Raw genomic sequence first — 14,172 nt, forward strand, 5'->3', positions numbered from 1 at the left:
TGTTTAGTTCAGTTGTAATTTCTTGGTTTGAAAGCAGAATATAGTCAGAGCAACACTTTATGGTAAAACATGCTCGGTGCTGTGACTTTCTTCAAAAGGGTCATTTCCTTGGTAACCTCATCAGTACATGCACTGTTATGTATAGTGAAAACACTTCCACTGTTCCACATTTATAAAAATTAGCGTTAGGGCCTCTTTGTTGTTCCTGTCCATCCTGGCTTTTTAATATTGCTAAGGCATGCTATAGACAGGACAGGAGTAAAGGGGCCTTGCACAACAAGCATGGCGCTTCTGTTCCAGCTTCACCCAAATCCACACACATTCTGGCTATCTTGTGTTATGGAGAACCAGACTCCTGTCATAGCTGTGACTGATATGGTCTGTTCTATTCATAGTGACGTAATCATTTCTTATCAACAGGAGTTAGCCACTGCAAAAGCTGCATACACGTGCATGACGTTTCGTTTCTGGTTGTGCATATTATTTTTTTTTTCCACCTGCACATTTTAGAAGAACCTGCAGATCCCCATCTTCCCCTTTTACACTCATAAGTAATCACTCCTTTTAAACATTTCTATTTCCCTTACCCTGCCCTCATCTTACTTTTTGACACCTGCTTATTCTCCTGCCCCATTGGAGATTGGGAGAGTAAGCTCTATAAATGCTGCCTAGACCTGCCGTGGTGGCATAGTGGCTTTGGTGTTGTACTGCTAAGCCCGAGGATGCGGGATCAAATCCTGGCCACCGCGGGCGCATTTCGATGGGGGGGGGAAATGCAGAAACACCCGTGTACTGTGCATTGGGTGTAATTAAAGAACCCCAGGTGGTAAAAATTAATCCGGAATCCCTCACTACGGCGTGCCTCATAATCATATTGTGGTTTTGACACGTAAAACCCCAGAATTAAATTAATTTAATGCTTCCAAGAAAATTGTTTGTTGCCCTTACAAAGGCCCTTGTTGAAATGTTGGCTCCAGCTGAGGCTTCCTTTGTTCAGCCACTTCTGATCACTGTCTCCCTCTTCCTGTGGCCACTTTGTCTTCCTTGGATATGCTTCGCATCTTAGCGAATGACTTACCTGGTTTGCAATTTGACAGGTTTTCAAGATCACAGCATCATTGTGATGGATACTTTTGTTGAATGATGATGTTAGAGGCCTCTTGAGGCTAACACGTTTAGCCGGGAATCCTCCCTGCTGAAATTTGGCACAATCTGTCTTGCACATGTCTTGTGTTGCCTTTAATACGCAACAATTTTAGCTGCTATTCAAAATACATGAAAGCATTAATGACCAGCACATTCAAAATGGCAGTGTTCATTATTATGAAAGAGTTCGTATGCTAATGAACACACACCTTTCTATTTTTGTTTCGTCTTAGGACTCCTCCAGCCCAACAATGCAGGACCAATTCTTCGACCACGGGCGAGACACCAACTCATCTGAGACTTTGGACTGTGAAGAATTCACCTTTGATTATGACATTCCAGTGGCTATCCTGTGCGGCATGTACATGGTGTTTGGTGTTGTCTACACACTGTATGGTGAGTTAACCTTGTGCGCATAAAAAAATAAATAAAATGTGGCTGATGTGCATAACCTGAAAGGAAGCACCTTCCAGATACAGATCTAGAAAAGAAAACAACATTAATTTTCATTTTTTATTTGGCACAAAGATGTTTCAATTTCTCACGCCAAGCAAGACTATTGTTGGTAAATGTTTGTAGGAGAATAATAGAAAAAGAGAAAGAGAAGTAAGACCGCTGTTTTTATTTTCTGTATCAGCACTGTTTGCGCAGAGCATTTAGTCTTTGGGCTGGCTGGTGTGCTTTATATTGTGCAGACTTAATAATAAACAAACAGACAAATGAGTGGCATTCAAGCCATGCTGCTTTTGACCTAACCTTACTAGCGAGACCTAAGAGGATAGTGAAACCTGCAGCATGTCTAGAGCAGAGCTAATGTGCCTGATGGCTTCAACACCACCCACTGCTACAAGCTGTTCCATTAATGTCTTTCTGTGCTGCTGCTGCCGCTGTTGCACCCAGGGTATCGCTGCTTCAAGGCCGTGATGTTCCTGACGGGCTTCCTCTTTGGCTCCTTTGTGGTGTTCAAGATCTGCACTGTGGAGAGCCTCCTGCCAACAGCAGGCAACGCAGGCGTCTCCCTCGGTGCTGGCTTGCTGTTTGGCCTCATCACCATGCTGGTGCAGCATGCGGGCCTGTTCCTGACCGGCTTCCACACGGGGCTGTTTGCAGGCTTTGCTAGCATAGCCCTGATGCGGATCTGGTACACGCCGTCCACAGTATGGCTGACCGTAGGCATCCTCCTCGCCTGCAGCATCCTGGGGGCTGTGCTCAACCTCTTCTGGCAGAAAGGTACTGCGGCCTGTTCAGTGCCTTTCAATGCATTCGCATTCTTTGGGAACTTCGCTCAGGCCGACCTCTCTGCCTTTCTGTAAATAAATTTCTCTCTCTCTCTCTCACCCAGTTTGCGGTACGTTTGTTTGCTTGTCTGTCTGTCTGTCTGTCTGTATCTAACCTCTTTCATGCCAACTTGGGTCACTGGGTAGTTCATGGTCTAATGGGTAGAGCATCGAGCTGCCGTGCTGAGGGAACCGGGGTCAAAACCAACTGTCGGACCAAGTTGGGTCACTGGGTGTGTGCTACCGGGTACGTGCTGCTCTTCCATGAACCTTTTTGACACCAACTTGGGTCACTGGATGTGTACGGTAGCTAGCTGAGCGAGTCAGTACAACTGCGTGTTTACTTACAATGCAAACAAACGTCTTTTTTCCTTGTCCCGGTTGGTTCATTTGCGCTGTGAGTAAAGATGCACTGGATGTGTGCCACTGGGCATGTGCCACTCTTTATAATTTATCTGGTGCTGGGCAGAATCAAACCCGCATTATAGCAGGTGCTCTTCCTAGCTGCACCAAATTTTAAAATTTGCCGTGGCAGACGGCACAATTCTAACCCTTGAACTAAATTAAATTGCTGAACAAGGTACTTCTATGACAGGTCAAAATGGTTGAATTGAATAATTAACATAATTGCCCTAATTATCTTCTTAATTACTTAATTTGCGGCATATATTTCGATTTATGAATTGTTGCTGGTGAGTTAGCAAGGTGTATCCATTTGAACGAATTCTCAGGACTGCACTGGTTCCGGAGATATTAATTTTCAAAGTGGGGTCCAGCGAAATGCATTGGTGTTCCAGTCACTTTTGTGCTTCAATGCATAAAACAGCTTTTTCCTAAAGTAAGTGGAACAAACATGCATTTTTACTGCAACTTTAATAGCGCTTATCTCAAAACCGGTGCCATCCTCAGAATTTATTCTAAGTCGATGTGCATTGCATACTCACTAGGTTCACTAGGTACAATTTGTAGATTAAAATATGCGCTGTAAAGTAATTAATTAAGCATATAATTAGTGTAATTATGCTAACTATTCAATCAATAATATTTTTTTCTCGTAGAATTTTTTTCATTTAGTAATTTAGATCATGGGTTAGAATTGTGCTATCCGCCGCAGGAAATTTAAAAAAACTTGGTGCAGCTAAAAAAAAATGAAAAAAAAAAAAACGCCTTGTATGTTTAGGAAATCTACACTTGTTGCACTTCATACATGATGTGTTTTTGTGGTTGCAATAAGGTGTGTTGCTAAATTGCGATAATGCTAATCGCATTAACCTCAACAGTCGTTCAGAAATGGTTTCTGGCAGAATTTTTTCAGTGGCAGCTATTGTGGCTGTGTTCCAGTACTCATGGTCATTATTGTGCTATTCTGCTTTTCTTTGCTTCTTCATTTCGCTGTGAGGTGGCATCCAGTCGCAGAGTCGTATTTGAGATGCATTCCATTCGCTGAGCTCAAAGCTGCCTTCTTAGCAGTCAACACAGACTGTCTTCACTGTTGGCCAGAATTGGAACACATCCTATATGGGGTATTCCTTGGTTCAATATGATGTGTAGAGTGATGGTTGTATAGAAATGACCTGTCTGGGTTGACACACTCTGGCTCGGGGTAGTGTAGTAGATGTTGAGACCTGAATTTAACCAAAATCAGCCGCTCTATCTGCTTGTTGCACTTTGCCATGGCAATCGTGTGCCATGGTTATCACTGGAATTGTACTATAGATTCACACAGGGAGTGCAGAGGCCTTTTGCAGCGATAGATATTGTGGGCATTTTACTAGTTCAAAATGATGTAGTGCAATGGTGATAATGAAAGCAGTTACTGCAGTGATCACAATTCATAAGGTCAGACCTAACACATCTTGCACAAAGGCTTGCCTGTGCTCATTTATCATTCCCTGGTTTCCTTTACTCTGTAATGCCTTAGGGCCATACGGATACTAACAAACGTAATGAAACTGCCAAGGTTTGTTCATAGTGGATAATGTAATAGGCATTGAATGTTCGCCAAGGCGACACTACATGCTTCCACATGTTTTGCCTCGTGCAGCCCTGACAATTCTAGGCACGAGCGTGTACGGAGGTGCCATGATGGTAGTGGGCTCAGACTACTTTGTGAGTAGGTCACGCCTGACAGACTGGTCCCTGGGTGTGATCCTGCTCAAGCCCCCTCTGCCACTGTGCTGGTTTTCCTGGCTCATCCTGGCTCTGTGGCCGCTGCTCATCGTCATCGGAGTGATCACCCAGTGGCGGCTCACTGGCCGTGGCACATACCACTCTGACGGTATGCCCTGTAACGCCCCGATGTGGGGCATTGCATGGTTGCTCATTCCATTATCATGATGCTACCATTGGTTGTAGTCTGCAGTGCAGCACATGGAGGTGTAAACATGGAGATTCAGCTCTATTTTACCAGCCATCTTTGCAAGACTATTCCTTCAACGACACTTCTCAAACAAAAGTTGAGGTCATTGAACAAGCATAAGAGTGGTCCCGGCTTTCTGCCTGTCCACTGGCAAGATAGCATATAAAACCTCCCCCTCCATGTCTTCGTCTACCTCGCTGCAGGCTGTGGCCAATGGTCGCACTGTTACTGTGTTAGGTCGCTGATTTCATCTAGGTGCTGCAATGAGCATAAAATGTGCAAATTTTTAGGTGATTGTTTTATGTGTTGAGGATTTATTTATGGTGCAGTGTCTGCCCATGTGGCACCGGAGGAAAAGGTTGATTGGTCACTACTTATGATGGCTGTATTCTAGAACACTTAATTGTGGCAATACTTTTGTTTTATTGTGATAACAATTTTACAGACTTGAGGCACGTTCAGGCCATTGGCATTGCTGCTGTTACGACATTGACAGCACATGAGTGGCCCTGTGCACAGAAGTTAGAAGGTCTCTAGAGATGCAAATGACACGCAGTGTGTTTGGATGCAAAAACGACGAAACCAAGTAGACGCACTGTCGCGCTCCGCTCAGTTGTTCGCCAGTCGAGGCAGAGCAGCATTCTGCCTTCTGCTGCTGGCATGAGTGTTGTGCACACACACACTAGCATTCCTGCTGAGCAGTTGTGTGCATACGCTGGTCTGAGTAAAGGTGGCAGTAAATGTCAAGATAAACTGTCTGACAAATTGCAATGGTTTTCTGTCAGTCGAGCTCGTCTCACGCACCATCAAGGTGCGACGCTTAGCAGTTGCCAGGGCGCCGTTTCTGCTACGTAGCAGCAGTTGCCTCGCGGGTTGCCTCGCGCCAGTGTGCCACGTCCATGTATTAAATGCGAAGCATTTCTTGGCGAACATTTGCTACTTTGACAGTATCTATCTATCTAGCCGCCTACGTCTGTGTGTTCTCATGGTCGTTTCGATAAATTGGTATGTACCAAAATTGGCATACTATGACAAGAGTTTATGACGAACATAAATGATATGTCATTTCATGAATGTCATGACGTGTGTCATGTAGGTCATGAAACAGCCGCCTATGTCCTGGTGCTCTCATGGTCGTTTCGTTAACTTCGTAGGTACCAAAATTGGCATAGTATGACAGGAGTGCATGACGAATATAAATGATAGGTCATGATAGGAAATGATAGGACGAATATAAATGATAGGTCATGACCTACATGACAATGACGCAGTGAAAAATATTAACTCTCAAAAACCACTGGAATGTGTTCAGACGTGGGCAACAAGTGAAACAAACACTAAAGGATGCTGGTAGAAGTCACAGTCATGAGCATGACCCAGCAAAAATGACAGTTGACTCGGCGAAAAAAGATTAACACTCAAAAACCACTGGAATGGGTTTGGACGTGGGCGCTAAGTGGAGGAAACACTAAAGGATTGTGGTAGAAGTAATAGTCATGATCATGACTCAGCAAAAGTGACAATGACTCAGCAAAAATATCAACACTCAAAAACGAATGGAATGTTTTCGGATGTGGTACTAAGTGAAGGAAAAGGCTAAAGGTTGATGGTCGAAGTAATAGCCATGACCATGACTTAGGCTTTCGCCTTAAATTCTCTTAGGCATAAGTAGAGCAACTACTGAAGACTCATGACATGAATGTCATGACATGCGTGTCATGTAGGTCATGCAACAGCTGCCTACGTCCTGGTGCTCTCATGGTCGTTTCGTTAACTTGGTAGGCTCCCCACACACTGCTTTGCATAACATCGATTCCCACAGGGCGTGGGATCTGCCGTATTTTTTTTTTAGAACACCTTCCGAGGAGCTCAAGCGCAATGCTGAAGCTTGCTATGGCAGTCAGTGCTTGGCCCTTTTGGGCAAAACTGCTGATTATTTGTGCGAGCCAACATCTGCTATCTGGCAGTCTGGCTATTAAAAAGGATTGGCCTTGGCTTTTACTTTCATCTGTGTCCTTCATGATAATGAGATTTGAAAATAACCATCTACGGAACCATATGTTCATCCATATAAATGACTTTCTGACATCAAGTCTCTTCCACTGCTCCAGTCAACTGGTGGGATGCTCATCTCCCAAGCCCCCTGTATATCAACACGGAGGACAGGAATCGAGTGCTGGATCATGCTTATAGTTTTTATTGCTTATGTTAGTCGCCAGATGTATCCTCCCTTCATTTCCTTTGCCCTCATTTGTTTTACGTACCATTTTTTATTAAAAGATATGCCATCATAGTCTTTGACCAATCCTGCTTTTACTGGTGCAGTCCTTTTTCAGTCACCGCACAACCAATACGTTTGAGGCTGGTCACTAGATCGAGCCTCCGGTGTCTAGCTGGGCTACCAATTGGCCTTAGATTACGGGGCCTGCATCTTTGGTGCAATATACAAGTAATTTTCTGTGTCCTGTCTGCAGTTGGGCCGACCCGAAGGTCTCGTCAACTCAACCTGCAGAGAATAAGGCAAGAAGAATCACGCGCAGAGCAACGACAGCGAAAATACCGATACTTGTACCAGGTGCGGACTGCTCACGGAGATGTCATCTCCCAGGTGAGATATATGGGCATGCCAAGGGAGGGCTAGAGCAGGTGGTCATGTACAAGTTAATCTGTCATTGCTGCGACCACCACTAAGTGTGTCGTGTTTGTCAAGGTAATATCGTTATTTTAGTGAACACCGGAGAGTGGCAAACTCTTGGGAAGAGTGACTCCAAGCCTCCAGCAGGCAACAATAAGCCACCAGTTGATGCCAAATGTTGAAGAGGTCTGATGCAAGGAGCATGCACTTATGACAGCTGGTGGCGCAGACACAAGTCAAGCATTCAGCACTGTGCTGACTGCTATGACAGCAGCAGAACAAAAAGTCGCCTTTCCATTCTTTGATATGGCTATGGTGTTGGGCTGCTGAGCACGAGGTCGCGGGATTGAATCCCTGCCATGGCGGCCGCATTTCGATGGGGGCGAAATGCGAAAACACCCGTGTACTTAGATTTAGGTGCACATTAAAGAACCCCAGGTGGTCCAAATTTCCGGAGTCCCCCACTACGGCGTGCCTCATAATCAGATTGTGGTTTTGGCACGTAAAACCCCATAATTTAATTTTCATTCTTTGATAAATCCAGTGTACCACAGACTCCAATTTGCTCTGACTACTTGTAACATTGTGTGGGGGCACCGGCTTCTAGCAAAGTATCTTAATTATTATATATAGTTAACGCATACTGTTCAATACTATATGCATTTGTAGTTGTGACTAGCATACTGTATGTCACTGATATTCTCAGTTGAAGTGGCCTATGAGTAATAGGTGTCAGAATGCCAATCACATAATTATTTTACAGCATTCAGTTAGCAGCACGTAATCGTATATTTGTCGTTACTCTACAAAAAAATGTGTGCGATTCACAAACTGCTTTGCTTGGTAGTCTGTCACTTCTGTAATGCATTCTTGATTTAGTAAACTTATTTCTCAGTGATAGGACTACTTTGGCTTTGCTCGCAATTTGGTTTAAAGGTACTTCAGTGATAATGAATATGTTAGCCCTGTGCACCTTTCTGTGCTTAATACCTTAACTCCAAGTTTTTCATTTGAAATGCTCAAAGGGTTTTGAGTTACAGTGGGCTCCTTTTTACATTTCATTAACATTATTCTTTAACATCGCTTGCATTACACAAGTATTTGATTGTGCTTAATACAGCTTTTGGCTACCTACACTGCAATTGCTGTAATGCGCCTAATTATCAAGTCTGAGGAAGGCCTGCCACCTTCCTATTCGTCTTTTTGATATTTACAAGATGCCTGGTGTCATAACTTAGTTTCACATAGCAGGTTACTATGGTATACTTATAGTGCCAAAATTTTCAACAAGGAAATTTGCTTTTTATGTCAAAGTAAGATAGCACATGCCCCAATAATATGTAATGTATTATGTTTTTTAACAGCACAGTGTCCAAATGATGCCACTCATCCTATCACTTCATGTATTCTTTTACCTGCATTTAACTTTTAAAAGTTCTGAATAACAAGTTGTGCTCTGAACAAGAAAAAAACCAGCAGTAAACTCGGTCCTCATGCATGCATTAATAATGGACATCTTGTCAGCAGGCATAGATGGCCTCAAATGTTTTTAAACCATACTATGATAAAGTACAAAAGCACAAAGGTTTCAATGGGAAAAGGGACACAAACCAGTGTTTGGTCCGTACACATCCTCCTCTTTGTTGTATCTCTGTCCTTTTGTATTTTGTCACAGCACATTTCTAAAGTATTATGGCAAATTATCAACAAGCCCCCTCCCTCCCCATACCCCACATCTAAATTGCTAAGCACCAGGTTAACGCTAATCAAAGCCGCTCCTGTGGCTCTAAATAAAAACACATCATATTCATTGTCTCTTTAAAAACGTGACTGTTTAAACATGAACAAGATGTCGCAGATGTTTTGTTTTACTTACCAACATTGGCTGTGGGCCTTTCCAATCCCTGGGTCTCTCACTGCATGCAGTACCTACCTCTGCAGCCATGGTCCTCCGTCGCTTATCTTAACACGTCTGCTTGAAGACATTTGCGCACCTACACGTCTTGCATTGCACTAAAAATGCTTAAAGTACACTGCATGACTACGAGCACGCACAATTTCTGCTTTCACGTTTCTGCTGTTTAACCGTGAGATTCTTTCTGCTCAACTGCAGATTTGAACTTTTGTAGTGAAGTGACAGAGGCATGGCAAACACAAATAGGCTGAAAGTTTGTATGTCAATGTACACACAGCAACCACCACCACCACCACCAGTGTAGCAACATACATGGTCTTTGCATGTGTATTTCGAATGAGCACACTGTTCAATATAATGTTTTACCTGTGTCTGTATTTGTGACATACGGAGTAAATGGGAATGCAGCTGTTATTAATACAGTAAGATATGAATGCAAGTCATGCATTTTGACGAGCATTTTAATGCATGAGGACTCGTCGGCCTATGAAACACCAAGGATGTGTTTGTGTCCACTTTACCTCTGAAGCAGTGCATAAATTTAAATTTGAACCATTGCCAGAGTAATTGCATACTGCTTTAGTAACATACCACCACTTTTCTCCATGTCTGTGGCCTTGCAATCTTGACTGCCTCGTCAAGCACAGCGACAGCTTTGTTTTTTCTTACCTGGCAAACAAAATCAAACGAGAGCTGAGATGTCCCCAGGGTTTGAGAGACCGGGCCTTTTTTCTCTCCCTCTCCCCCTTACCCCATCTATGCTGCTCCTGCTCAACACGGCACCTATCAAACTGCGGTCGACCGATCTCTCGGCAACGAAAACCTGTTCTGCCTGGCGTTGGGGTGATTCACAGAGCTACATCCAGAGCCTGCAGAAGAAGGTGTGCCCGCCACCCGACGACAGCCTCTCGATGCTCCACTCTGACCTGACACACCTCACGATGCTCAACCCTTCGGAGAGCACAGCCACCACACTGAGCCAAGTGACTTGAGCACGACCTTCGTCACCTCTACCAAGGTTCGGAAGAAAGCAAGCCGTGGGACACGAGCAGGGTTGGCTGTCCAGAGGGACACAAGCCGTGAACAACAAGGAGCGAACTTCTTGTTCGAGCATTTTGTGTCCGTTGACGAGCAGAGCAGGTGTTCAGTTGTAGTTCTCAGCTGGGACAGACCCAAGGAGCCTTGAGGCAAAGGGTAACAACTGCAACTGAGTGTGGGAAGGACAAGTAACCCGCTCCAGTGTTGTGGTGAGAAGTTGTGTCGTGGAGATTCTTTTGAGACAAGCAGGTTAATACGGTAACACAAGGTGTTCCCATAGCAGTGACATTTTCAGTCTTAAAATCTTCTCTCCAAATACACTGTTGGAATGCAATGTAGAAAGGAAGTGGTGCTGAGTGTTGAATAGATGCGGTAGATTAAGCCGCATGTTTTTTGAGTCGTTTGTTACAGCAAGGAAATATTCATGCGTGGTCTTTCGAGAGTGTTTTAAGCTAATGTAGACATGGCAAAGAAGTCAGAGGTGCACTCTTGGATGCATTTTACGAGCCATGCTGAAAGTTGCTAGGGCACAAAGTATTTCTCATCTATCGCATGACTTTTTTCAGTGCGCAGAGAGAGTGAGGCATTCTCATGCTCAAGAGCTTAGCGCAGCCCCGGTGCTGTTGAGTTGATGTTTGGAATGTGGTGTAATAAAGGACTGTTTGGTGTACATAGTTATGGACAGAGACTAATGTGAATATGTTTCACTTGTGATATGTGGGAGAAAAGAACAAGTACAGTTTTTTCTCTTTCCTTAGCAGCCGTAGCGTGTGGCACAACTTTGTAGTGTTCAGTGACTGCCAAAACTACAGACACTAAAAACAGTATTGTGTACTCTCTGATAACAAAACACTAAATGCCATGTTCACACATTCAAGGCATGGGTGTATAATAATAGGTAGTCATTACATTATCTCTTCACCTGGAGTGTACTCAGCCCTGATATGGGACTCATTGTGCACATCTGAGAACGTCCAAGTTTTTTTTTTTCATTGTTGTTGCTGTACTCCACTGTACATATCATATGCTGCAGGACATTAAAATGATTGTTTATGACCACTTGGTTGTTTTGCTCCTCATAACAGCATGTCATAGGACCAGAAAAGGGATATTACAATGGTGTATAAACCAGATGTGGACAGATGTCATCAATTTTTGTTTACCTTCATCTCCTCCTTAAAATCTTATCCCCACCTCATCCTCACTTTGCTCAAATTACTGACCTGCCATCACCCTCACCCATACTATGACGACCTTTATATTAGAGGGATGCATTTCTCAATTGGTGTAGGCCTCGAGCTCATTTAGAACAAGAAAATAAAGCTTGCATATATAAGACAGTATTTTATACACATCTCCACAATGCTAATTAAAAAAAAAAAGCCAACATATGGGGGTAGGGGCAGTCGTAGAATAAATAAAGGGCAATGGGAGGCTTCTGTTATAGCACAGAAAATTTGTTAGAGAATTGATTTTGTGGCCGTTACATGGGCCTGTACTATGCATAGCAGCAGCCAACTGTTATTGTAGCCTACACTGACTGCAAGTGATGTGCTGATGCATATATAGCTGCTAAATATGCAGCTAGTTATAAAACTCGTCCAACTCCTGCTGCTGGAGTGAGAACAGCATAACGGTAAGATGATTAAATATTTATGCATGCTCTAGAGTGCTACTGCACTGATCACCTGGCTTGTATGTATGATGTAAGCACTTCGCAAAAAAGCTCCAAAGCAGTGTTCTGTGTCCTCTTACAGTTCAGAACTTCTCTCATCAAGCTTTGCTTTCCTTTATGCCTCAAGAATGACATCAACGTTAGGCTATGCATTACACAAAGATATTGCTGCTGCAAAGTCTCTGGCACATAGGAACAACTTATTTTCTCATAGCTTGACTGTGCAACTTCTATAATCAAGAACAAGTGTCGTGGGTATACAGAATGTTTTTCAAACGAAGCTTGTATTGCCTCACTCTTGTCGATGTTGGCGTACGAAAAACAACAACAAAAAAAAACGCAAGCCGCGCGAAAATAAAAATTGCTCGTGGGGCTGGGGAATCGAACCACAGACCTCCGGGTTGCAAGACCACCATGCTAACCGATATTCAGCCACTGTCAGTTCATCATACGCGCCCTTTAAAGCTGGGTTTTATATGCGTGAAGAAGTAGACGCGGCAGCTGGCACACGCGATCACACCATACCTCCAGCCAATCACAGGCACCCCCTCCCTCCAGAGGAGGGTAAGGGTGTGATCGCGTGTTCGCTCGCCTCGCTCCCGCCGTTTCCTGCCAGTTCAGGCCCGGCAGTCAGATGGGGAAGCCGCATTTGGTTTGTTTTGCCGAAGAGCACGCTGCGTTGAAGGATGGCAGCAGCAGCAGGCCTGTGAACATCTCAAATACTCAAAAAACAAGCCAACCCCTCCCCTAGGGTTGGACAAGCTTCGTGTGCACCCCTGTTCCCGATAGGGGAGGAGTTTAAATTTTTTTTTTAGCTGCACCCATTTTAAAAATTGCCTGTGGCAGATAGCACAATTCTAACCCTTGATCTAAATTACTCTCCGAGGCGACCATTACTTCTATGAGAAATCAAAATACCTAAGTGAAGAATGAATGCAATTATGCTAACTAACTTTTAAATTAATTACTTTATGACACATATTTCAATCTACGAATTGTAGCTAGTCACTATGCAAGGCATATTGACCTAAATCGAATTCTGAGGATGGCACTGGTTTCGAGATATGCGCCGTAAAACTTGTGGTAATATGCACTGTTGTGCCACTTACTTTTCTAAGAAAATGTTGCATTATGCATTGAAGCACAGAAGTAGCTGGAACGCCAATGCATTTCGTCAGACACAATAAAAATTATCTCAAAACTGGCATAGTCCTGAGAATTGTGCTAGGTCGATGTGGCTTGCATACTTACTAGCTACAATTCGTAGATTGAAATATGTGCTGTAAAGTAATTAAAAGGTTAATTAGCATAATTACGTTAATTATTCAATTAAGCATTGATTTCTTGTAGAAGCTATGGCCACCTCATCAAGTAATTTAGATCAAAGGTTAAAATTCTGCCACCTGCTACAGACTCTTTTTAAAGATTTGGTGCAGCTAAAACACCCTGTGTAGAGAAGTAGGACTAGGGGCGCTATAACATAAAATGATTCCAAACTCCTGACGTCAAATTTACGTAACCACCGACGCAAGCATCGGGCGTTGACCCGCAGCGTTGTCTGAACAACCCAATCAAACACTCTCCTCGTTTATAGGAGGTCACCTTTGTTCGCTTTCAAAACCAATAACATTGTCTACACGCAGCGGTTTTTCTTATCTAATTGGCTGACAAGAGGCAAGGAGCACGCTCTAATGGAGAGGCTTGCGAAGGGGCCGAGCCAGCACAGTGAAAATAGATAACCGCATGAAGAGTGTGGTGCCGGCTTCTCCGATTGGTCCGCTTCGCCTTACTTAGCTTGCGGTGGCTGGTCGAAAATCGCGGCGGCGCACAACGGAAGGATAAGAATGCCACTAAAACGGATCCTCAGCAAGGAAGAGTTGGCAGAGCAATGTCGTATGCATGCCGAAAGGGCTCGATAACGTGTTACTGCCATGCAAGAAGGTTTATCATGCGCAAACACATGCTCACCAGCAGGTGCGAGTAGCGAGGGCCTGAGCGATTGGCGGGCAGCCATTCTCTATTCCTTTCGGAACGGGGCAGTCTGTGGCTATTCAGAAAATGTTCAGTTTTCGGCATATTAATGCATTTTTTTCGCATACACGTCAGTGTAACGTGGTGAGTTGTTGC

General features: G+C 43.9%; 1 protein-coding gene across 5 annotated transcripts in view; it reads left to right on the forward strand.

Annotated features, from left to right (window-relative positions):
* LOC119441935 (transmembrane protein 198) overlaps positions 1 to 11,429 on the forward strand; it is a 149,205-nt gene extending 137,776 nt beyond the window's left edge. For 3 of the 5 annotated variants that reach the window (XM_037706605.2, XM_049661753.1, XM_049661752.1), the window contains exons 3-7: positions 1,380 to 1,542; positions 2,047 to 2,376; positions 4,468 to 4,701; positions 7,257 to 7,390; positions 10,187 to 11,429. In XM_037706605.2, coding sequence (XP_037562533.1) covers positions 1,398 to 1,542; positions 2,047 to 2,376; positions 4,468 to 4,701; positions 7,257 to 7,390; positions 10,187 to 10,324 — 981 coding nt within the window. In that variant the 5' untranslated portion in view covers positions 1,380 to 1,397 and the 3' untranslated portion in view covers positions 10,325 to 11,429. The other 2 variants (XM_049661754.1, XM_037706604.2) reach the window with 2 other exon arrangements.
* The last annotated feature ends 2,743 nt before the right edge of the window (positions 11,430 to 14,172 follow it).

This window comes from Dermacentor silvarum, chromosome 2 (assembly GCF_013339745.2).
Source record: "Dermacentor silvarum isolate Dsil-2018 chromosome 2, BIME_Dsil_1.4, whole genome shotgun sequence".
Classification (NCBI taxonomy): Eukaryota; Metazoa; Arthropoda; class Arachnida; order Ixodida; family Ixodidae; genus Dermacentor; species Dermacentor silvarum.